Genomic DNA, 22,315 nt, shown 5'->3' on the forward strand with positions numbered 1-22,315 from the left:
TAGTTCAATAATAACAAAAATACACTTTGTACATGCAACATAACTTACGTTTCAGACACACTTCTTTTACTTTCCACATATCTATGAGTGCTGCATGTAATTATAATAAAACGTGTTACAGAGTTGGAAAATCAAAGTAATTTTATTTAGGCTACTTATTGTTTAAGAAAACTCAGTGTTACAAGATATTTTTATATTTTTTTAATAAGAATATTGTCAGTGTATTGTAGTGTGTAATAAAAATGTCAGAAAAAGTATACTCACAACAGATTTCTCCTTGGTAAGTGAGGGCTGCATGCATAAAATTAAGATTATTTTAGTCGGATATCACGTAAACACATGCTAGTCTCAGTACACTCGTATTCATGAACATTCTGATCATTTGTAAATAAAATTAGCATAAAGCATGATGGTTAATTTTATTAAATATAAAACCAAATAGCCAACCTTCATGAATATTAATGTTACCAGTAAATTATATCAAATCGAATCATTTTATTTGATGTCCAAATTTAATAAATGAGGGAATCATTTCATCACTTATCGCTAATTAATAAATTAGATATTAACTTCTTATTTATTATGGCTGAAAAACAACATGAAAAATTACTTGTCATTATTTAATAATCCAGTTACGTATGGATTTTTCTGCTTGTATTTTAATTAAAATCGTTTATTTGTTATTGTTGTGTATAGCTAAGCCATACGTGTGTGTCTGCACACAACTGACCTGTTGAAGAATGGTGACTGTAGGTTGTTAAACAGCGAGTGTTGACTGAAGCCGGGACCCTCCTCACCGTTCAGGCGGTTTGTTAGTGCACGAACCTAAAATTAACAATGGACTATTGTCAATATGAAATAATTTAATACTTGTGAGAGGCGGGCTCTGGAGATCTCAAGATGATCTATGGAAAAAAGGCCTATACCATATTGTGTTAAAGCATCCTTTTTTATTATAAATTGCGTTCCTGTCTACAACATCTAATAAACCCTATGTTAACATATGTGCCGATAGATTGTTGTTAGTTAAGCGGCGATTCATGAAGTACGTTGTCAAAATTCTCCGCTAATTAAGAAATAACTAAAACTCAGTATCTTCGACCTTGCTAAAAAGAGACTTTCACACTAAATAAACGACTTATCGAAAATCAAAACTGCAGTACGTCGCTCACAAATACATCAACATTACGAACTCGTCACCTTGTCTGTATAGTTCAAGTTGTAAATTATGCTAGCTTTATTGACCTAGTTCATGATGATGTGTCCTCCTAGATGTTTCCGTCGACGGCAACACCCTGGCATATACTGGTAGCTTGGTTTCGATCATGTGCACGTATATGACTTGCGAAACCAAACTTTGCCTTGAACAGGCGGTCACAAGTAACCTAGCTACTTCATAATAACTTTATAAAGAGCTTTTAAATAAAAAGTACTGTATAAATGATTCCCTGACCCTGTGCAGCAGCGTGGAGAACAGGTTCTCGGCGGTGAGCAGATGGAAGCCCTCGTCCTCCTCGTCGTCCTCGCCGGAGCTCACGGACTCGGCGCGCGCGGCGCGGGACGGCCGCAGCCGGTGCATGTGGCTGTCTTCCTCCTCCTCGGACTCGCCGCCGCTCACTAGGCTGCTGGAAGATGTTACAATGTCAGGACAGACTGTCTTTAGGTGCACAAATATTGGTTTGTTATCTTGACAAAAAGGCATGTATTTTTGTGATATTAAAGGTGCCTAAACGAAAACAGCGATAAATATTATGCACACATATGGACACAGCCCGATTCCCGAATACTAATTTAATAACTATGGGCAATAGATCTCAATCAGTTGGATCAAGTCTTTAATTTGTGCACAGATATTAAAATTTATTATTTACCGCTATTGTTTATATAAGATTATCCCAAATTAACCTCACTCATTTCAAACCATAGTTTAGTCTTATTAGAAAGGATCGTATGCAACTTAAACCACGTTATCAGGTAGTACCTGATCCGACGCGGCTTGGTAGCGCGGTGATGCCTGGCGGTGGTCGCGTGCGAGGTCTCGGGTTCGAGGCTGCGCTGGCGCGGCGTGACGTAGCCCTTGCCCTCCACGGCGATGGGGATGATGAACTCTCGCGCGGACTTCTTGATGGGCTCGCCCGGGCTGCTGCACGCCTCGCTCGCGCTGCCGGACTCCGTAGATGTCAGCCGCCTGTCACACGTGTATCAAATTATAAAAGTTATATTTAAAAAAGTAAAACACGTATAAAGTTTCTCGAACAACGGCAAAACGCACATAAAACGCTATTGTGTGAGCGTCACAACACGTTCTTTTTCTACACGCCCCGAGTTAGGCAATCGCCTAATGTGCGTAATTGCTGAATGCACATCGGATGACTCCGTGCGTCATCGCAGAAACTGCACTATTGCAGATCTAGCAATAAGTTTAGTTAATAGAAATATTATAATTGTAAATTAGTCTTGTAGTACATTTCAAGTAATAAACATTGTTTTAATTAAATAAATCTTTTTTTAATAATTATCTCGTTCGCCGTAACTTAACTGGCGCAGTCGGTAGGATCGCGACACTCGCCTTGAATATAACTCTTCAGGCTTGAGTGAACGGTATCAATCGTTATTTTCGCGAGCTCATACAACGGATCTACGAACGGCGACTATCATCCTGCGGGAGTTCCGGAGAATTGGGAGTCCTGCTGTACTACAAGGCCCGGCTGGAGATGCAGAGGACATTGGGGTGAGTGCAAGTTGTATTCCCAGTTTCCTGTGCTATATTTCCTGTCGTATTTGTTTTCTTTATATCAGCAATTTATGTTTTGTGTGTATTTGTCTATGAGCTGAAATCGCTACATTAATTACATTAGGTCTATTATTTGAATCATATAAGCATACTCGAATACTTGCTGAAATCGCAGTATACAAAGTTCATTACACAGTAACGTGATAGTGCACCATTTATAGAGTTATTTTTATCACGTTTATTTAGCAATTTAGCAATATCTTTAAGCCGTCTGTTCACGGGGTAGGCAGACTAATAAGTACTAACTACTAGGCACTTGAATAACTTTACAGAATTATCTTTTCTCCTTCGTTTTGTGTCATCTATTAACTAGAAATGGCGATGTCCGGCAATGATTTGGCGACCTTTAAGTTCATTTCTGACCTTTTGCCGAAATATGAAGGGAACCCCAAAACCCTTAATTACTTTATCAAAGAGGTAGAAAATGTTATGTTACTATTGGAACCACCAGTTAGATCGAGTCCTGCTCTTATATGTTTGATCAAAAGTAAATTAAGCGGAAACGCGGTTAGCGCTATAGCATCAGAAGGTTCGGTAGATAGTTGGCAAGCTATTAAGACCGCGTTGATTCACAGATTAGGAGAACCGCGTAATGAAATTCAGGTAATGCAGGAATTGACACGTTTGCGCCGGAATAAAAATGAAGATGCAGAGGCGTTTGGCAAACGAATGAGAGATATATTAGACACCTTAACCCTTAGAAGCCTGATTTTTCAAATTAAATTAAAAAAAATATAGGTGTATTCTGTGCAGGAGCTAGATAATTGGAAAAATAATAAAAAAAATCATAGTATGTATTTCATATACATATTTCGAAAAAAAAAACTGGTATCAATTTTGATACTTCAGGCATTAGACTTTTTTTTTTATTTCAATGTAAACGACACTATGCAATAATATTATAAATCAGCCTAACATTTAAAAAAAAAACGAATTACAAGTATACATTCGGTTTGAAAGTTCGGTATCAAAATTGATACTCGAGGTATTTAAGGGTTAAATGTGGTAGGTGGACATACAGATAAGTCATACTACGAAAACATGGTTATAGATCAATACGTAAATCACTTAGAGTTTCACGTATCTGTAGGGGTGAGGATTTCAAAACCCTTAACGCTGGAGGCAGCTATAGTAACGGCTAGACAAGAGGAGGCGCGACTTGCGTTTAATAGAATGAATAATAATTTCAATTCATTGAGCATGCAAAACAAACAAAAGGAAACTCCTAAGCCAAATCAGATGTTTTATGTACGGTAAGTAACTTTCCTCCGCGCAATAGCTGGAACTCGGAGCTGAAACCACAACGAGGGCCAGGCATGTCGTCTTGGAGGGCTGGCCCAGCGTCAGGTAATGTGAGACCTAGCGGATCGGGTACCTTTAGGAATTCAGGCAACTTCAGAACACAGCCAAATTTACCTCGACCGCAAGTGAATCCACCACAAAGAGTGTCTGACGTCACTATGAGGTCAGTAAACAAGCCAGAAAAACCGCGCTTTGCACCAGAAGAAATGTTCTACACGCAGCACAGCGAGGAGCAGTATTACCCCGACGAGCCACACTACAGCGGTGAGTACTATAGCCATAACATGCAATACAATGACCAAGACTATGAGTATACGCCGGATATGTCTGCAGAGGGACCCAATCAACAGGATTTTCCCCTGGACGAGGAGCAATCGAACCTCAGCTGATAAAGGTTGTAGACCTCAATCACCACGGTAAAGACCATCTCCCTTATATTGAATTGCCGGAGTTTCAAGGTAAATTTTTATTGGACACTGGTGCTTCACGTTGTATGATATCACCCGATGTAATAGCCGGTACTAGCCTCGAACACTGTGTCGAACGCGAACCGTTTACAGTAAAAACCGCGCACGCTACTACCCGTCACGAGCACGTTGCAATTTTACCTTTACCCAACCTGTTCAACTCTGATATACACCATAAATTTTTATTGTTTGATTTTGACCCCAAATATAAGGGCCTTATTGGGATGGACTTATTTAAAAAATTAGGTTGTAATATAGATTTCAAAAATAAGATATTGCGAACATTTAATACCGAAGTACCAATTTACTTTGATTATCCTGTAAAACAAGTTAAAATCGAACCGAATTGCGAGAGATTCATTACGGTTAAAACCAATTACACTGACGGTTATTATATTTGTGATGACTTCAATTGGTCAAAGGGATTAAAGTCACCGGCCGCGGTAGTGACTGTAAAAAACGGGACTTTTAAGACATCTATAATTAATTATAATGATACACAGCGAATAGTTAATAACAATCGTATCCTAGCCCTAAGCCCTTTACCGTCACAGTTGATAGAAAGTGGTCAAACATACAAAATTAATAATATCGAGACAAAAACGGACATAGAAAAAGAACTTTGCGAAAACTTAAAGAAAATTCGTACCAGTCATATGAATGAGGAGGAAAAACGGGAAATTACTAAAATCTGCTATCAGTACCGTGACATATTCTACTCCGAAAACATTCCTTTGTCATTTACCCATACAGTAAAACACGAATTAAGACTAACTGATGATACTCCTATCTTTGTACGTAGTTACAGACAGGCTCCACAACAACGAACAGAGATACAAAAACAGGTAGATAATCTGTTAAAGCAAGGCATCATCAGGGAAAGCATCTCCCCCTGGTCATGCCCTGTGCATATTGTTCCAAAAAAACCGGATGCATCAGGAAAAGTAAAATGGAGACTGGTTATCGACTATAGAAGACTTAACGACCGAATTATAGAAGACAAGTATCCCTTACCTAACATTAACGACATTCTCGACAGATTAGGACGCGCACAATATTTCACGACCCTTGATTTAGCAAGCGGTTACCATCAATTAGAAATGCATCCTAAGGACGTAGAGAAGACCGCGTTCACTACTGAAAGAGGCCACTATGAGTTCCTAAGAATGCCGTTCGGGTTAAAGAACGCCCCGAGCACTTTTCAGCGTCTTATGGACCATATACTACGAGGTATAGATAACGTATTTACATATCTTGATGACGTCATAATAGCCGCAACGTCCCTCCAAAACCACAACGAAAAACTGAAATTAGTATTTCAGCGATTCAAAATGCATAACCTGAAAGTTCAGCTAGATAAATCAGAGTTTTTACAGAAGCACGTTAACTTTCTAGGGCACGAACTAACTGACCAAGGACTCAATCCTAATAAGGACAAAATCAAAGCAGTATTAAATTTCCCTATACCACAAACGCAAAAGGACATAAAAGCTTTCCTAGGATTGGTCGGTTACTACCGGAAGTTTATTAAGGACTTTGCAAAATTGACGAAACCTTTAACAGCGTGCCTTAAAAAGAACGCAAAAGTGAAACATACAGACGACTTTCTAGACGCAGTTAATAAATGCAAACAAATTCTGACGAACGCCCCTATACTGCAATACCCTGACTTTGACAAACCATTTATTTTAACGACGGACGCATCCGACTTTGCGTTAGGAGCAGTACTTTCTCAAGGCAATGTGGGCTCAGATAAACCAGTAGCCTATGCCTCAAGAACACTATCAGATACTGAGATACGTTACTCTACTATAGAGAAAGAGCTGTTAGGAATAGTCTGGGCAATAAAGTATTTTAGACCATACTTATATGGTCGCAAATTCACAATTTATACCGACCATAGACCCCTCACATGGTTAATGAGTTTAAAAGACCCTAATTCTAAATTGACACGTTGGAAACTAAAGTTAGCAGAGTACGATTACAAAGTGGTTTACAAAAAGGGCAAACAAAACACTAACGCAGATGCATTATCTAGAGCAAAAATATTTCACAATAGTATAGATTCCCTGACTGTTAATTTCGATGACAACGATGACGATAACATAATAAACAGAATATTTGAAAACGCCCGTAGACAGGCAGAGATAGAAGCGAATGATGAAGACAACGAACGTACCGACAATAACGACCAACGTAATAACAACAATGACGTAGATATGATTAGTACCAACCCCTCTCAGACTGACAAAGAGACTGACTCAATGAGTGTGGTAACAGCCGACCCTGATCAATTAATTTCCACTAATCATACCCAACCTGATAATGAAAATAACGGTATTCCTATATTATCAGATGCCATTGACAAACAGCTAAAACAATTTTACATTAGGTCCACACCAGGATCTACATATAGAGTGGAAGACAGATCAACGAACTCTAGGACTGTTATTAAGGATGTTTTCATTCCAGTAAATAACACTGAATCGGAAATTGTAAAATTCTTAAAGGAACACACAATAGCTGACCGTGTTTTTCATTGCTATTTTTACGACGAAAGTTTATACTTAGCCTTCTCAAGAGTATATACTACGATTTTTAATGACAGAGGACCGAAGCTAATAAGATGTACGTCACGGGTCACACTTGTTGAAAATAAAACTGAACAACAAGAACTCATTAAGCGATACCACGAGGGCAAATCATCGCATCGCGGTATTCAAGAGACCTATAAGCAGCTGCATAGGAATTATCATTGGCCTAACATGTTATTGACGGTTCAAAGGTTCATAAACCAATGCGATCTTTGTCTGAAGGCAAAATACGAAAGAAATCCCCTAAAACCCCCATTGACTTTAACAGAGACACCTACGAAACCCTTTCAACACTTGTTCATGGACCTATATAGCACGGGGGGCGCAACATTTTTGACCATTATCGACAACTTTTCTAAATTCGCTCAGGCGGTGCCGCTAACTGCTTCTAGTAGTGTTCATATCGCAGAAGCTCTACTACAAGTATTCTCTGTGTTAGGACTGCCTCTTAAAATCACCACAGACTCTGATACAAAGTTCGATAACGATGTCATAAAAGAGATATGTGCTTCACATGATATCCATATTCACTTCACGACGCCTTATAACCCAAACTCTAATTCACCCATAGAACGATTCCATTCAACCATCGCAGAAATAATAAGAATTCAGAGAATGACAAACAAAGACGACCCAATACAATTAATCATGAAATATGCTATCATCGCCTATAACAATGCTATTCATTCTACTACTGGCTATACGCCACGTGAGCTTTTATTCGGTCATACAGCATCTAGAAACCCATTAGAACTATTTTATCCCAAAGAGTTTTATCAGGACTATGTCCTTAACCATCGTAAGAATGCAGAAGCGGTACAGGAATGTATAGCAGCCCACGTGTCCAAGAATAAGGAGCAGGTAATAGAAAAGAGAAACCAGGCAGCGGAAGCAATCATGTTCAAGGTAGGTGAAACAGTTTATAAACAGGTAGCCAAAACCACCAGGAGCGACAAGACGAAACCAGTATTTAAAGGTCCGTACAAAATCATTCATTTACACCCTAATAATGTCGCGGAAATCATAGGAAACCACCCAAATTCGAAATCAATCAGAGTTCATTACAAACTCTTACGAAGACCACACCTTGTTCCAGGGTCCTCATCGCAGGAGCCTTCGTGCTCTACGCAACCGCCGACGTGACCCTCAACCCTATAAATAATACTAATGGCATTCTTTTGTTAAAACAAGGTCAAATTTTGAAGCAGATAGACACGTTTAGTTTGGCCTGCGTATATAACGTATCGTATTTACACGAAACAACCTTGAAGCTTATGTCATTATATGCCAGTACTAAAGCTGCTGAAGGCAATGAAGACTCGCATAGAGCTTATAAGGACCAAATAGAAAATAGTTTACATTTGATAAGTAAGAAATTAGCATTTATTGCACCGCACCATAGGTTTAGACGTGGCTTAATTAATGGTTTAGGTTCAGTAGTTAAAACTATTACAGGAAATTTAGATTATGATGACGCTATTAAGTTCGAAAATGAATTATCTAACTTACGCAATTCGGTCCACAATATTAACTCATCCCAAAAACAAACTCTGTTTATAGCAAAGCACGCAGTTGAGGAATTTAGTAAACAAATTCAATTATTAGACGAAAATCAGAAAAAGATTGGTTCAATGTTAAAAAACGCCACTTTAAGTAATAACGTATTTATAAGCAAATTGCACTTCCTAGACTTATATATTCAAATAGATTTTAGTTTGCAGTTACTCTTAGATAAATTAGTTATATTAGAAGACGCAATGACATTTGCACAGTTAGAAGTGATGCATCCCAGCATAATAGCCCCACACAGTCTTATAAGCGAAATGACAGCTATTCAAAAACATAACCAATTTAGACCAGTTGATAGTATCAGTATTAAAAATATTCATAGTATAGAGAAATCTATTAGCGTAAACGCTTATAGCACAAACCACGCACTAACATTCATACTAGATATCCCTTCCATAGATGAAAACCTTTACGACCTTATCCATCTATACTCCATACCAGATAAACAAAACCTCACCATTGTCCCTAAATCCAAATACCTAGCACTGGGAACCAACGAGTACTCATACCTGGAGGAAGACTGCAAAAAGATCACGCACGACGTCCAACTCTGCACATCGCTGAATACCCAACCTATGGAGAACTCTGAAGACTGCATAGTAGCTCTTATAAAACACCAGAGCACAAACTGCACACGTGCCAGAATGAACCTGAAACAAGGCAAGATCCAGAGACTAGAAGACAACAAATGGCTTATCATCTTGAAAGACGAACAAATCCTAAAATCGCGCTGCGGAAGAAAATCCGATTATAAAAAGATGTCGGGAATATATATCACTGGCATGACAAGCGATTGTCAATTAGAAATATTAGACGAAATCATACCGCTTCCTAGCGAAACCACTATTCTAGAAGGGAACATTCGTTATAACCTACACCTTAAAGATATATCCCTGGATAGCATCCACGAACTGATGGACCAAGCTGAAAACATTCAACAACCGATCATTGACTGGCAGACTATGATGATCACGCCAAGTTGGTCAACACTGGGACTTTACTTCATTCTGATAGCCATTACCATCTGGAAGCTGTGGCAGTGGAGACAGCGACGACCGAAATCGGAGAGCGAGAGCCCCGAGAACACTAGCACCGAGGACGCTGCTGGAAGCTGCGGGACGCGCTTCTGTCTTAAGGAGGGAGGAGTTAGGCAATCGCCTAATGTGCGTAATTGCTGAATGCACATCGGATGACTCCGTGCGTCATCGCAGAAACTGCACTATTGCAGATCTAGCAATAAGTTTAGTTAATAGAAATATTATAATTGTAAATTAGTCTTGTAGTACATTTCAAGTAATAAACATTGTTTTAATTAAATAAATCTTTTTTTAATAATTATCTCGTTCGCCGTAACTTAACTCCCGATAGAAAATTTCTTGCTTGTTGGTTACAGTAAATCTCTGTTTGATTTCATAGATACAAAACAAAATAATTGAGAAAAAAGATACTATTTTTACAATTACAATGGCTTTACCAAGATGTCATTTGACTTGAGACCTCATATAATGTATGTACAGGTGTAACAAGAGTAGCACTGACCTCAGCGGAGTGACCCGTGTAGCGGGTTGCGGCGGCTGTGCGGGCTGCGGCGCAGCTGCAGGCGCGGGCGCGGGCTTGGCGGGCGCGGCGGCCTCCTCCGCCGCCACTGTGATGGGGATGATACGCTCCACGGACACGCCCCTGATACAAAAATACAATGTTTAATCATTTACGACTAACGAAGTGTCTTTGTGTATTAATATAACAAAAAAGTATTTTTGAAAAGTATTTCTCACTGATTATGACGGAAAGAAATGCCCTAATCCGCTCATGACAAACATTCGCCTGAACGTAATGTTATATTCCAAATATTTTTTTAATGTCTACTATTTAATTCGATTGCGTGCTCACATGGCTTTAAGTATTGTTACATTTCACTCTAATAGAATTTTCAGCTTTAATAAAACAGGTAAACTTTTAACCATATTTTGTGATGAAGATGGTGCTGATACTAAAATTGATATTTGTTCGTTCACAAAATGTTACCATAAATTCAGCGCTGGCTTAGAACCTGCCTACCATATGATGCGTATGTCGTTGCGTTACCTGTTCCGGTGGTCCTCCACGCGATGCTGCGCCTCAGTGCGGAACAGGCGCGGCGCGGGCGCGGCGGGCGCGGCGGGCGCGGCGGGCGGCGAGCTGGCGGCCAGCGCGGCCACGCCCGCCGACGACGAGCGCCCGTACGGCATGGGCGGCTTGCCTGGTACATAAACAATTACTATTACTAATCTATTACTTTCTCAAGGTAATAACGAGTAACCGAGCAACAACTCAATAACGACTAGCAAACAACCAAGTGCTTATATAGGCAACAATAAAAAATTAAGAATATTAACTGTTGAGTTTAAACCAAAAATATTTTATACTTGCGTCAAAACCTCTGAACCAATTTTGATAAAACTTCTCATAGAGTAAACTTGAATCCCAAAATGATAATTTAAGTCACGTTTACTCATTAAATCGACCATGCAACATGTCAACATATTCGCCTTATCATCTACATAGTACAAAGTACCGGTACGTATAGCTGATGAGATGATGTCGCGCGCGGCGCGGCGGCGACTCTCCTCCCCGGCTTTCTCCTCGACCAACTTCGCCATGGAGTTCTGTAGACTCCTACGGGTTATGAATAACATTAGTCATCTTCAAATATTTGGCATCAACATCCCAGTTGCATTAATCAGAAAATATGAGAAAATAACATTCGTCATTGTCACACGAAGTAATGGTGTAAATTCATTCGGGTAGATGAATATAATTTTCGATTATAATTATAATTTTGCCAACTGTCCTTGGTAATTAGGAAATGAGACGGATATATTTGGAATAAAACTTTAGTATACCTTGTTATGATTGCGAAAACAAATTTATAACAATTCTAAAATTGTGTGTTATTTTATTTTAATAGGGGTTTAATATTTTTTTGTAGTTACTGATTTTGATACCTATATTCCAAACGTCCACAGTTGTTATGTTGTAACACTATGTTAGTTTAATAATAAACATATATAAATAGACCTAACCCTTTGTTAACTGACCTCCTAGCGTCCTGCAACAAGACAGCGGGGTCTACAGAAGTGGAGCTGTGTGATGGCTCGCTCTCAGTCTTCTTGACGCCGCCGCGGAGGTTAGACTCACGGTCCGACTCGGGAGAACTCTACACAACAACAAATAAATATTCAGGATGGCATGTTTTCATACACAAATAGATGATTTATGACTTCGCGTTGACGCTAAAAATAATGCAAGTTTTTTGCAAGTAGCTATTTAAATCTTGCAGTGATCTGGTGGAATGGTTACGTTCGAGTAAACATGTGTGGCACATTCCAAGACTTTTGGGCGCCACTAATATAAAAAACGCATCCGATTTTTGAAGAAAAAACTAAGTTTATGATTCATTTACTCACACTCACCGATCAGTATGTTCGTTTATTACAAATTCGTTCGTTCGTTATTTTAAATTAAATTGAAAACTAAATGCACATGATCGCGGTCGCAGTTACAACCGACGACTGCTAGTAATCGGATACGAGTCACGATGCGCCTAAAATGAGTGCATATGACATGACTGTATGTGGGTGTAAAACCACGCACTGTTGAGATTCTGATGACGTCACGAGTGCATGTAAATAGTTTTATAGTAACTTGTAATGCTCCGTTTTGCCTAATTTACGTTCCTTACATATTTCCGGTACTTTTCATTAAATGGTCCACAGGCTATTACTAGAACTAGAATCTTCTACAATTAAATAATTTAAAAGTAAGCTCCGTTCAATATTTTGAATCAATCAGTCGTTGTTAGGTAGCATAACACATAAATAACAACTTCCTGCTTAATTATAATTTATTATGAAATCCGTTATACCATTGGCGCCTCATTTATGATAACAATATTAATTATAATACGTAATCAAGTAGTAAAACTTGAATAAATGAATATCTGAATTATGAATAGGTTTTATTATTATCTAACAACAATGGGTGAATCATTTCTATTAGCAAGTACGCGGACATCAAATGTGCCAATTATACGTTATGAATAATCGCATTTTTATGACTAATCAAATCTATTATGGGTACTATACTTTCCGATCGTTTGCGAATACAACCAAAATCTGAAGTGATATTCTGCATCTTACAACCTAAACTTCCCACAACGGGGAAAGCGACACAAAGAAATGTTTCATGTTAAAAAATAAATTTATACCTGTGAGGGTTCAATGCCAATCTGTTGCAGTCTGACAGTTCCATTGTCAGGTGTCTTCGAAGCTAAGTCACGGTCCTCGCTCTGTGCTTTGGGCTTCGCGATCTTTGAGACAACTGGAACAGAAAACAAATATTAATAAAATATGCTTTTAATATACAAACGAAAAAAATAAACCAGTCAAGTGCACACGGACTCGCGAAATTTAGTCTTCCGTACAAGTGGACTCAAAAATTTGACTCGTAGGTTTTTAAAGAGGTGTCAAATTGATTTTTACATTGATTTAGGTAAAGTATTTTACAATGTTTTTTTTTTTCTTCTACTCAACGCGTTCCTTTTGCTATCCTGCGGTGAATATAGGCACAGTCCTACATAAAACTATACACATTAAATCAAAGCTATGAATCACTCAAATTAATTATATCTTAGTGACATTATTTATAGACGTTTCACGCACCTGGTTTTGATATATTGCGCTTGATATCAGTAGGCGGCGAGGTAAGTGATGCTCTCCTTTCGAACTGATCTTTGAAGTTTCCGACATTGCCACCTTAAAGAAAAACAGAATTTATAGAAATCATTGTTCTTACAGGATGCTAACGCAAGTAAACGATGGAAAAAGCAAAATAATTGCTCGTGTTAAACAACACCATCAGCCTTTTGACAGATTATTGATTTTAAGTTTAATAAATATATAAAGTACCTGGTATGGACAATTTCTTGGGCTTGGCCGGTGTTTGTGTGGGAGTCTGTTGTGCGATGGACAGTGACGTCAGCTTATCTGCAGCTGAAGCTACGGCACTCTGCTTTGGTTCTTCCTGCGGCTATAAATTTTATCAATTAGATAATGTTTAAGAGTTGAGGGTTTTTATTTACTTGTTTCAACTTCGAATATGAAATACTTCTACCACACAGCAGCAAGTTCCCTTCGCATACAAACTTTGCCCTATCTCGTGTTCGCGTAACTAACTTAAAAACAAATTGCACTGCATCATAATTTCATGTTGTGAGTGCACAATAATTGTAAAATAAAATAAATGCACAACAATAAAGGCGATTTATTTACAGTGTTATTGCAATGTACATTACCTTGGGTTCCTCCTTGGGCGCAGGTTTGTCCTCTGGCGCGGGAGTGTGTGGCGGCGAGTGCGCCTTGCTGACGGGTTCCCTCACGATGTCCTGCGTCAGGTCCCGCGCCAGCTCGGCCGCCGCCGGCTGGATCGTGATGGTGGCGGAGGACTTCAGGTTAGGCTGGATCGCCTGGATGTTTAGACAATTCGTGGATTTATTTTAGGAGAAATATTATGTACCTACAGGTAATATAAAATGCTATTTTAAATAAGCCGTACAGAAATGAAGCATAGATTCCATTCCAGATTGTTGTTCCAAGGCAGTTAATTGTTCCCCCTGGGACACACCAAACTGGTGGTTTTCGTTGGTTTCATTGTAGATCTTGGCTTACAGGAGTTGCAATGACGGGCATATGTGGCGGACTAGTCTCATAAAATGAAGCATAGCAGAGATTAAATTCAATGCATCCTTCAGAAAAAAAATATTTCATCGCCCAAAAACGTTACCATAATGTTTTTTTTTTAAAACGGCTTCCCTTAAATGTGTTTCCACTTAATGAAAGTCATAATAATAATATACTATTTATTCAAGCTACAGTGTTGTAGTTGATTGACAAACTTACCGCATCTGAATCAATAGGCAGTTCCTCGCTCGGTAATATCTCTGGCGAACCCTCTTCAGGCAACACCGGTGCTTGTGGCACAATGCTTGCACAACTGGAACACAAACAGAATTTTAAACTATATTACACTTCCGTTTTTAATACTTTTTTAAGTGTCATGATGGCTTGCAATTTTGCATTAACGTTAAAATTCTTTATTTTAATTTTTAAGTGTCAAAAACATCCAGTTTCGCACATGATCCTTTTGATAAGACATGACACTTCTTTATAACATGAAAACAAAAAAATAAAAAATACATTAAATTTATAATTCAGAGGTAATATGTATTTACGAACCTGGCCGCACGCTCCTTCTTCCTCTGCAGGCCGCTGGCCGACATAGCGAGCTCTAGCTTACGCTTGTTGTCTGTCGCCGACACAATTGTGCGAGTAGGCGACGGTTTGATAGCGTCTTCGCCACCCTCTGGAAGCAACACACAAACTTATCATAACAGTATTATTAAAAGAAATAATGAATGTTAAATGAAAAGTGGAATAAGTGTGTACCTGCGACTAGCTCCAAGATTCTCTTTTCAGCAGAGTTACTGGGCTCAATGTGAGCCATCGATGCGGAGCTTGTAAGGTCAGTTCCGCTTTCCTCTGGACCTAGTTCAGCCTGTCGACAGGGGATCATATGTAGAGAAGATCTTAATAGAATAATGTAAAACGTTGTGGACAAAAACTTTAAGGTGTTTTTATAGATGTTATTAAAGAGTTTTAGACCTTGATAGTAATGTAGCTTGAACAAGAAATTTTATAGAGATTTATGAATATGTTGATCTATTCATCGCTTGTGAAACGTTATCCTATTTCGTTAGGAAAATGTTATCATATTTAACGAAAGCTTTCAGACTTTTATCATTTTTAATCTAGTTTACTTATGTATTTTCCTCTTAAGGCTGGGCTGTACTGCGAGGGCTGATTATAAAACGGTATTGGGTCTTTGGTCGGGTGTGGGACTAAATGCTAGTTACCTCGGAGGGCACCATGACGGAGTTGGAGTTGTTGTGCGCGGCGGGCGCCAGCGACAGCAGCAGGTCCAGGCGCACCGGCGTCTGCGCCGCCAGCGCCTGCGCCTCCTCCAGGCACGACGTGTCGCAGCCCGTGTTCACCCAGCTGCGAGGACCCGAACGAGTGCCAGGAGAAACAACGTATAAAGGGGTTCTTGTATCAAGTTCAGTAGTCAAGCTTATAATAATACAATTTATTGTGTTGGTTTGAAAAATATGATGACTGTTAACGATTAATTTTAAAAAATATTTTAGCCTGCTTTAATCGACATTTCATAACTAGCTCTTGACCTCAGAAGAAACGTGGAAAATAACAAAATTAACATAGCTGGTAAAAAAACGCCTTTTTAATAAGCTTATCCCTATGCAATCCAGTACACAATTCTTTTAGCACTTAAAAGCACGCATCCGTTTCTACAGATAAATTATTTGAAAGTTTTCAATTCCACTATAATTAAAACATCAAAGCCAACACGAATCAATATTAAACAAAATATATCACATACGATATGATGTTAATATTAAATCCAGTCTGAAGTAAAGTAAAACGTCCTTCCTTTCGGTCTCTCATAGTCAAAGACCGTGCTTTCGCGATGCACACCACTGCACTGAACTAAATGGTGCGGTCTTAGACGAATTAACTTTAAAATAATAACTGCATTTAAATTCAAGTGTACTGTTTCATTTTTATGTTTTCGTCTGCGGTCGTTTATCTGCGGTTCGCTATGGTAATTTGAACGGGCTATAAAATATAATGGTAGAGCTAGGATTCGAGATAGGTTGGACTCACGGATTATCGCAGATGTACGCGATGTCGGCACGTTTGAGGGGATCCACTGTCAGCATGTCTCGGATCAGGGGTGAAGCACCTGTAACAAGTGATTAGTAACGTTACCAACATTAATTGATTATAATTACATTTATTATCAAGTACTTATACATACTAATTACCCATGCAAGTGGAAATCTGTGGGCTTTCACTAAATATAATATGCTCATGGCAAAGTGAACTCAATTGCCATTACATTAAGTTGCAAGTATGTTACTAGGGTCATATGCATTGTGATCCACGAATTGATATGATCATATAAATAAGGAACGAAAGGAACTTAAACTTTCTAGTATGTGTAAGAGGTGGAATATATGTGTAGCTTATACTATATTACCATCTTCCAATAATATCCATATATTTGATGATACATAGAGAAGTCTAGAGATAACTTAAGACTTTTTTATATTAACATTTCTTGCTTATTATGTCAAGACGTGGTGAATATCATGAAACTAGTTTATCTCTGAAAATAACTAATATTTTCAGACATATAATTACTTACTCGATGGGTTTCTAGGTTCATAATAATCTCCATTACTGATCTGTCGGACTAGACGTTTGAAGTTGGAGCCGTCAAAAGGCATAGCCCCGTAGACTAGAGTATATAGAAGCACGCCCAACGACCAGCAATCCACCTGGAACGTAAACATATTTACAATACATTATGATGCCAGACAAGTTAAATAATTGACCTAATGTATTCACATTCATTGTTCATTGTTGTTTATATATTGAGTATAAACATTAAGGTGTCTTGTGAGTATTTTCCTTTGTTATTTGTAGCATTAAATACATTACATGACAGACATTCGTTATGTGAATAAAGCAGATCCATAAGAGTATTTTTCGATGTGTTGTCTCCTATTAAAAGGCCGTTTTGATAGTTATTTTTATTATTAGACCACTTTATTTTGCAGTATTTTGGGGTAATATGGATTATGGTTGTCACAAATATCGTAATTTTATGTCGGTAAAATAAGCTTCAAAATCGATTCAACGAATCCACTAACGTTTTAAACTCAACCTGTTATAGTATTAGTATAGATTGAATTAATCACGATATACCGTCAATATACCGTACCTCCGGCCCTATATAAGGTGTCCCTTTGACAATTTCTGGAGAGGCGTATAAAGGTGAACCGCAAAACGTGGACAAAAGAGATGTCTCCTTAAACACGTTTGAAAGACCGAAGTCGGCAATCTGAAAGTCGTAGAAAGAATGATATAAATAAAAATATAATACACAATTTATAATTAATAATAATTTATTTAGAAGGAGAGTACAGACCTTAGCACTACCAGTATCATCTAATAAAACATTTTCCAATTTTAAATCTCTATGGCAGATTTTATGTATATGGCAATAATACACAGCGGTGGCTATCTGTCGAAATAACCTGAAACGAACAACCATATTGTGAGAAAGGATATTGTAGGGCATTGCGTTGTTTAAATTTGTATTATAAGGTATATTTACTGACCGTCTGGCTTCGTCCTCTTGTAATACTTTTTTCTGACTAAGATAATCGTACAATTCTCCGCCTGAGCAATACTCCATAACTAGAATCATCTTTTCACTGTTTTCAAATACTGAAAAACATAAAATACATTATAAATGACATTGCTATATTTTCAAGGAAACGAAAACATCATAAGTCAGAATTCTACAGAGCTTACGATATTGTCGTTTCGCATGCCATGTTATTTTGTTTCACAGACGAATGACAGTCTATAAAATGTTACGACAAAAGGGCCAATACAAGATGATTTGGCACCGATTGATATTGTACTTTATCGTTCTCTTTGTCTTGTTAGACCGGTATTTAGATCATACGATCAAGCATCGATAATCTCAAAATAACAGGTATCAAAAGTAAGCTTGGTAAGCCGCATGGTATGTTTTTCTTGTACCTGAGTCAGCAAGTATTTCGATACTCGGTATTTGTACAAGTCTGGATGTGGAGATTATAACAAATACAACCCTAATTATTTGTATAGTTTACCTTCATAAATATGTACAATGTTTGGATGTCTAACAGAAGACATAATCTGGACTTCTCGTCGAATACGTATGAGATCCGCTTCCGATTCGATCTTGCATTTCTTTATAGTCTTGATGGCCACCTCTTGGCCTGTCTTCTTGTTGATACCTAACTGCACCTTTCCGTACGTACCTTGACCTAGTTTTCTTACTATATCGAATCTGAAAGCAATTAAACGGGTCATGATAAGAATTTACTTTAATATGTCTACTAAGGCTGTTATTCCTACATATTTGATAGTCGTTACAGGTAGTCAGAAGCTTGAAAAGTCTGACAACCAGTCTAACCTAGGAGTATCGTGTTGCCCAGGTAACTGGGTTGAGGAGGTCAGATAGGCAGTCGCTCCTTGTAAAACACTGGTACTTATCTGAAACCGGTTAGACTGGTAGCCGACCCCAACATAGTTGGGAAAAGGCTAGGCCAATGATGATGTCTACTAAATTAGGTGATTGCAAAATTTTAAAATAAAATCATTGAATCCTTAGTTAGTTCATGTCAGTCTCAGAGACACTAGTATTGAGCAATGAATTTCCTTAAAATTTAAAATCTATCGTTATTTAATTGTTTTAGTGAAAAATACTAGTCATATTTCCAAAACAGTTCAATTTGCTAGAATGATTAGTGTTTAAAACGATAAAGCAAATCGATGCGTCACGGAAACGCATTCGCGGTACTGTAAACAGTATAAGCTCAAGCGATTCGCTCTCAAAATAGGTTCATTTAAATTACCCTACTTTTAACCTCACCCACTCTAATAATGAAAAACCTATGCGTAAGATTACTATTTTTAATAAAAAGCGATTCCGGTCGCCTATTTAAAGAGTATGTACTAAATGCTTATTTAAACAAGTGGACGTAGTGTATTTTTAGCTTCTTAAATGTTTCACCGTCGAGAAACGGAAGAACGGTTACGTCGCAGGAAGTTAAATGTACGATAAAAATAATTTATTCTTTGAGACAAATAAATAACTTAACTGTGTACTTTTAGTGTAGAACAGCTTGAATTCATAGACAGCTCATTCATAGACAAGAGTTTTTTCTTAGTATGTGTCTTTTGAACTAAAGACCCTCTCAAATCTTTTAACTTAAACCATAAACTGCAAAGGCATCGATCGTTGCCCACGCGCCGCATAATGCACGCAATACCTATATGCTTAGTATTAGTAAGTATAGTAATGCAGAAACATTCAAATTAATTGGCCTCGCGTCGTCGAAGACATTCACCCGTTAGCATTATGTAGATATTTTATACGTTATTGAGGAAGTGGGGCTTTGAACGGATTATGTTACGCATACAATACATATAGTATTGATCAACGAAATGAAAAGTATAAGGAGCGAGCGATGAGTCACACGAATTTTTGAGAAGGAATCTTTGAAAATGTGGTCATCGCTACAAACGTATGAGGACAAGTCTAATGGCATCCTAAAAAAATATATTTGTCGGAATACACTTTAACAAGAAGATTGCTCAAATCTGATTTGCGTCTGTACAAATCGCGTCATATTTTCAATCCTTCCTTGTAAAATTTATTGAGTCTATCGAATGATGTAACATCGACCTTTACGCCTACAAACTTCCGACGTGTGGCGTGTAGGTGAACAATCTGTCTCCCTAAGCCCGGTCACTGGTTATTGACGCTGTACAACGGCGCGTCTACAAATGTTCCATCTTGAATGCGTTACGTTACTAAAATAATACTAGTGTTAGCATGCATTGACGTAAGGAAGCACAGAGTGTGAACTCTACGTTCGCGGATGGGACAAACGAAATTTAAAGAAGAGAATACTCAACGTTCTCTGGATGAATACATTGAACATACCAATAGCCTGACCACAATCGATAAACATGAGCCAGCAAAATTCCTTACGTCGTAGGTAGAAATATGTACCAATGTTTTTATAACAAGGCATGACAGTAATGTTATACTGCTACTCATGTAGGTGTACAAACTAACAGTACATTTCGTGAGGAATCGATGAAAGGATTTGCTTACCTTTGTTTGAGGCGCAGCCGGTGGTCGTGCATGCGCACGTCACCGGTGTTCTCAATGCCGTCCATGATGTTGGCGGTGCGCTTACTCTCGCCCACAACCATCGTGACTGGAACAATAAAATAACTCACTATAACATAAATACTGCAATTATAATATAAACAATTAGGGCAACAACGCCAGTTGAAGATAGTTTATGCTCGATACTCTAGATTCTTGATTTAGATATTGAGCCTGTTTCGATGAATTAGAGTGCGAGTTTAAAGTAGATTATAGAATTATAAACGGAGGTTTGGCTTATTATTGATTAACACACCACAAGGTAGACTTCGGTGTAGTTTGGGGAAACACCTCACAGTCATTTTGGAATTCGGAAGAAAGCTTCGGCCAATTAGCCGTTTGGCGAGTCGTCAGTGCGACCGTAGGTGTCATCGTGTATCTGCCACGCTTGTTTATAAGCTGGCAAGGGTAGTCGTTTTCACGTCAGCAGGGACCTAGTGATTTATTCATACTGGCAGTCGGTGAATGCTAATACGCTGTCAAGACACTGCTAGCAGCCGTAGCGTACCGTACCCCGCTGCGATCATTGTTCTACAGAACGTGATTCACGTCACAAGTTGTTTGTATATTCAATGCACGTGCGGCTATGGCGCAGCTTTCTACTGGACCAAGTGAGAAAGTATTGCACACTACGATTGATAAAATCAATCAGGAATTAAACCTTAAATGCCACGCACTTGGTATTTCAGAAACAGCTTATTTCCTATCAGAGTATTTGCTCTGCTATTTAAAGTTTCTGTTTAATTTACAACGTCTCTAAATTTTTCTACAACTTACGTGTATCTCAAACATAATCACGATATAATTTCGGAGTATGAGTCATCATACAACTGTCATAAATTTACGAAGACGTCTAGATTGAAGCTGTCTCTTAGAAACGAACGAAGCAGCTGCTCATTAATAAAAATAATACTCTGTAAATTACTATGTTCAGTTATGAGTGTTTTAAATAAAGACACCTACACAAAAAACATAGGGCGCACTGCCGATGACTCGAAGTTCTGATAATTTGAAGAAAAGCTTAAAGCTAGTGTTTCCTGGGTTATGTACCTACCTAGTTTTCTAATCTTCATTAAAATGAGTTTGATCTAATGGTATATAATTTTAAAGTAGTCTTTTGTTCAACATAAGCATTGTTCTTAGAAAAATATCTAGGTTTTATGTTCAAAACATTTCTGTGACTTCTATCTTTTCCTAGTAAACGGCAATAAGCCTGTATTTATACATTTTCTTATGAGAATTTTTCTGTGACAGTATCGAAATCTGTGACGAAAACTGATCGCACATCAAATAAAATCTGCTTCGTTTGATCTTTTTTACATAGAGCTGGTTTTAAGAAAATATTTCATGTCGATGGAAACTGATGTCAAAACGATTTTACTTTACGCTTTAAAGTAGGTAATGCTAACACGATATTGGAATATATAAATGAGTAATAACTAAGAAAACTCTAATTTGCATGTAATATGAGTTCTACATAGTCATTGGGCCATTGAAAGTTATGACAGTGTTAACACCTTATAGAAGTAAAAATTCTAATAGAAAAAAACATCGACCGATTTTAATTTCATAGGCTTATAACTTAAATTACCTTAGCTTTAGTAAGACTTTAAAATATAAAAGAGAATATTTTTTAGATTAGATATCAATATCATATTATTTCCTTTTTATTTTAA

General features: G+C 37.9%; 1 protein-coding gene across 3 annotated transcripts in view; it reads right to left on the minus strand.

Moving 5' to 3' along the window:
• LOC113495041 overlaps positions 1-22,315 on the minus strand; it is a 38,558-nt gene that overhangs the window by 7,786 nt on the left and 8,457 nt on the right. The window contains exons 2-24 of one of the 3 annotated variants that reach the window (XM_026873614.1): positions 20,583-20,688; positions 18,547-18,746; positions 18,025-18,133; positions 17,832-17,940; positions 17,625-17,744; positions 17,046-17,178; positions 16,502-16,580; positions 15,676-15,817; positions 15,209-15,317; positions 14,999-15,125; positions 14,663-14,756; positions 14,059-14,229; positions 13,673-13,793; positions 13,427-13,519; positions 12,973-13,085; positions 11,804-11,922; positions 11,281-11,381; positions 10,812-10,965; positions 10,266-10,406; positions 1,982-2,188; positions 1,454-1,625; positions 731-825; positions 265-291 (exon numbers count right to left, since the gene is read on the minus strand). In XM_026873614.1, the coding sequence (XP_026729415.1) occupies positions 265-291; positions 731-825; positions 1,454-1,625; positions 1,982-2,188; positions 10,266-10,406; positions 10,812-10,965; positions 11,281-11,381; positions 11,804-11,922; positions 12,973-13,085; positions 13,427-13,519; positions 13,673-13,793; positions 14,059-14,229; positions 14,663-14,756; positions 14,999-15,125; positions 15,209-15,317; positions 15,676-15,817; positions 16,502-16,580; positions 17,046-17,178; positions 17,625-17,744; positions 17,832-17,940; positions 18,025-18,133; positions 18,547-18,746; positions 20,583-20,683 (2,837 nt within the window). In that variant the 5' untranslated portion in view covers positions 20,684-20,688. Of the gene's footprint in view, positions 1-264; positions 292-730; positions 826-1,453; positions 1,626-1,981; positions 2,189-10,265; positions 10,407-10,811; positions 10,966-11,280; positions 11,382-11,788; positions 11,923-12,972; positions 13,086-13,426; positions 13,520-13,672; positions 13,794-14,058; positions 14,230-14,662; positions 14,757-14,998; positions 15,126-15,208; positions 15,318-15,675; positions 15,818-16,501; positions 16,581-17,045; positions 17,179-17,624; positions 17,745-17,831; positions 17,941-18,024; positions 18,134-18,546; positions 18,747-20,582; positions 20,689-22,315 lie in introns of all 3 variants that reach the window. The other 2 variants (XM_026873613.1, XM_026873612.1) reach the window with 2 other exon arrangements.

Source organism: Trichoplusia ni, chromosome 6 (assembly GCF_003590095.1).
Source record: "Trichoplusia ni isolate ovarian cell line Hi5 chromosome 6, tn1, whole genome shotgun sequence".
NCBI lineage: Eukaryota > Metazoa > Arthropoda > Insecta > Lepidoptera > Noctuidae > Trichoplusia > Trichoplusia ni.